This window comes from Austrofundulus limnaeus, unplaced genomic scaffold (genome assembly GCF_001266775.1).
Source record: "Austrofundulus limnaeus strain Quisiro unplaced genomic scaffold, Austrofundulus_limnaeus-1.0 Scaffold45, whole genome shotgun sequence".
Taxonomy (NCBI): domain Eukaryota; kingdom Metazoa; phylum Chordata; class Actinopteri; order Cyprinodontiformes; family Rivulidae; genus Austrofundulus; species Austrofundulus limnaeus.
The window spans coordinates 879,206-880,515 of NW_013952447.1; the positions used below are offsets into that span (position 1 = coordinate 879,206).

General features: G+C 36.6%; 1 protein-coding gene across 2 annotated transcripts in view; it reads left to right on the forward strand.

Moving 5' to 3' along the window:
- The window catches only part of ctnna2 (catenin (cadherin-associated protein), alpha 2), a 286,505-nt gene that overhangs the window by 34,420 nt on the left and 250,775 nt on the right, over positions 1-1,310 (forward strand). For both annotated transcript variants that reach the window (XM_014007866.1, XM_014007865.1), the window contains exon 4: positions 598-764. In XM_014007866.1, the coding sequence (XP_013863320.1) occupies positions 598-764 (167 nt within the window). The remainder of the gene's footprint in view (positions 1-597; positions 765-1,310) is intronic.

Sequence of the window (1,310 nt, forward strand, 5' to 3'; positions counted from 1 at the left end):
TATATATACTGTATGTGTGTGTATGTATGTGTATATGTATGCATTTAAGGCATTTATATGTGTTTGAGTAACTTTTAAAAACTGCACAAAATCATTATTTTTATATGGTAATATTGCACGTTTGGTCTATTCATCTGTTGTTAATTTTTTATTGCCTTCATTTGCCAGATGCAAAAAAAAAAACAAAAATAAAAAAAGGAAAATCAGACATTTGAGTGCAGGACTGCTGGATGGCCAGTAAAACAAGTGAAGCTTAAATTTAACAGATTCTTGTTGCTTGATTAGTGTGTTTAAAATAGTTATTATTATATTATAGTTATWATTGCTCAGCTGTCCAAACTCATTGGTCAGACCACTTGTAACCTCATGTGCTTGTTCATTCTAGTCTGAAGTATGTCATTTTATTTTATTATTTTTTTAGCTTTTAGTACTSTCATTTATTTTCATTTTAAACAACATTCACTCACACACATTACAGCAGCTGATGCCAAATAATAGAAATATCTGGGTGACCGCTGTGTGCACACACTTGATAATGAACACAAATATTTATTTCCTGTTTGCTCCACTCAGTGTTTACTCTCTTCCTTCTTGCAGGAGAGACGATGCGAATTGCCTCGTCTGAGTTTGCCGATGATCCTTGTTCCTCCGTTAAACGCGGGACCATGGTGAGAGCTGCTCGCGCCTTGCTGTCTGCTGTCACCCGCCTGCTCATCCTTGCTGACATGGCTGATGTCATGAGGTTGCTGTCCCATCTGAAAGTTGTAAGTGGAACCATTCCCAGTGTGTGGTGTTATACTGTAAGTAGTCATTTTTGAACAACAGACCTGGCAACCTGCTGGCCTTTTGATTTATGACTTACTTGATAGTTGTGTGGTGGTCCAGAGATAATAGACCCTGGTTTTGTTGGGATAGCTTTTCCATTCTTCTCGCAATACCCATACTCTTTTTACTGAAACGTCCACATACACAGTGCAGACTTTTATCACCACGTCTACACAAATTAGCATATAAATGAGACATAGAGAAAAATCATGAGAACACACTGTATTATGTATGCTCCCATGTTATGAATCTCGCTCACTATAGTGAGAACATGGTTTGCTTGATCACTTCTTTTGACATTAGYTTTGTGTTTTGTAAAATAATTTAAAATGTTAAAGAAAGACAAGCTTTTGCCTGCAGAGATCTTCTGACACTCAGTTTATCACTTGCACAGTTGAGTTTTCTAAGTTTTGTTTCACTCATGGAGGGATCTATACGTGTACACAGTAATTCAAATGTGTCTAATCAGTCAATGTGTCCCAAAT